The sequence below is a fragment of the Lipotes vexillifer genome, unplaced genomic scaffold, assembly GCF_000442215.2.
Source record: "Lipotes vexillifer unplaced genomic scaffold, Lipotes_vexillifer_v1.1 scaffold69, whole genome shotgun sequence".
In the NCBI taxonomy this organism is placed as follows: Eukaryota; Metazoa; Chordata; class Mammalia; order Artiodactyla; family Lipotidae; genus Lipotes; species Lipotes vexillifer.
The window spans coordinates 3672506-3673926 of NW_006790942.1; the positions used below are offsets into that span (position 1 = coordinate 3672506).

The following is a 1421-nucleotide window of genomic DNA, read 5'->3' on the forward strand; positions in this document are numbered from 1 at the left end:
CAGCCGGCGGCCGATGAACGCTTTCATGGTGTGGGCGAAGGACGAACGCAAGCGCCTGGCGCAGCAGAACCCGGACCTGCACAACGCCGAGCTGAGTAAGATGCTGGGTGAGTCCGAGCCCGGGACCCAGAGAGTGCGAATCGTGGAGCCGCTTCCTTGAGCCTCACGGGGTGTGGGCCTCGCGCCGGAGGAGGCTAGGGGTGCGCGGCCGCCACGTCCTTCCCTGGGGCCCTCGGTCCCTTCCCGCTTCCCGAGTCTCCGGACGGCTTTGGGCCTCGGCGCCCGGCTTCCCCGGGTGGCCGGGGCGCGGGTCCAGCGGCCCCGGGAGGCGGCTTCCCCGCGCGTCGGAGTGGCGGCGAGGGCACCCTGGCGCGGAGCTGGCTTGGTCGCGCCCGTCCCCCCGACTCCTCGCCCGGGTGGGGACGCTCTCGGTTCCTCGGACGACCGCGAGCGGGTGAGCGGGAAGCCGCTTCCAGGAGGCGACAGGAAGGCACCCGAGGCCTCGCGTCTTCCCCGAGTGCTCGGCCTCCGCCGGCGTTCACCTTTACCTGGACCCCTTCCCCTCCCCGCCCGGGCTGCACAATCCGAGGTCGGAGGCGGGGGCGGTGGGACCAGCTGGGGCCCGCGAGCGGGGCTCCGACCCTAAGCCCGCGCGCCTCTCCACCTCCCGCGCTCCCGCAGGCAAGTCATGGAAGGCGCTGACGCTGGCGGAGAAGCGGCCCTTCGTGGAGGAGGCCGAGCGGCTGCGCGTGCAGCACATGCAGGACCACCCGAACTACAAGTACCGGCCGCGGCGGCGCAAGCAGGTGAAGCGGCTGAAGCGGGTGGAGGGCGGCTTCCTGCACGGCCTCGCCGAGCCGCCGGCGGGCGCGCTGGGGTCCGAGGGCGGCCGCGTGGCCATGGACGGCCTGGGCCTGCCCTTCCCCGAGCAGGGCTTCCCCGCGGGCCCGCCGCTGCTGCCCCCGCACATGGGCGGCCACTACCGCGACTGCCAGGCTCTGGGCGCGCCCCCGCTCGACGGCTACCCGTTGCCCACGCCAGACACGTCCCCGCTGGACGGCGTGGAGCCCGACCCCGCCTTCTTCGCCGCGCCGCTGCCCGGGGACTGTCCGGCCGCCGGGCCCTACAGCTACGCGCAGGCCGCGGACTACGCGGGGCCCCCGGAGCCGCCCGCCGCCGGGCCCCTGCACGCCCGGCTCGGCCCGGAGCCCGCGGGCCCCGCGATGCCGGGCCTCCTGGCGCCCCCCAGCGCCCTGCACATGTACTACGGCGCGATGGGCTCGGCGGCGGCGGCGGCGGCGGCGGCGGCGGCGGCGGCGGCGGCGGCGGCGGCGGCGCGGCGGCGGCGGCGGCGGCGGCGGCGGCGGCGTTGGTCGTGGGGAGTGGCGCGGCCTGGTGGCTTGACGGGGGCGTGTGCGGCC

The 1421-nt window shown here is 77.1% G+C and overlaps 1 protein-coding gene across 1 annotated transcript in view; it reads left to right on the top strand.

Annotated features, from left to right (window-relative positions):
* SOX17 (SRY-box transcription factor 17) overlaps positions 1-1421 on the top strand; it is a 2552-nt gene that overhangs the window by 384 nt on the left and 747 nt on the right. Inside the window, exons 1-2 of the mRNA XM_007464031.1 lie at positions 1-107; positions 682-1319. The exon at positions 1-107 is cut by the window's left edge and continues 384 nt beyond it. Of these exons, the coding sequence (XP_007464093.1) occupies positions 1-107; positions 682-1319 (745 nt within the window). The remainder of the gene's footprint in view (positions 108-681; positions 1320-1421) is intronic.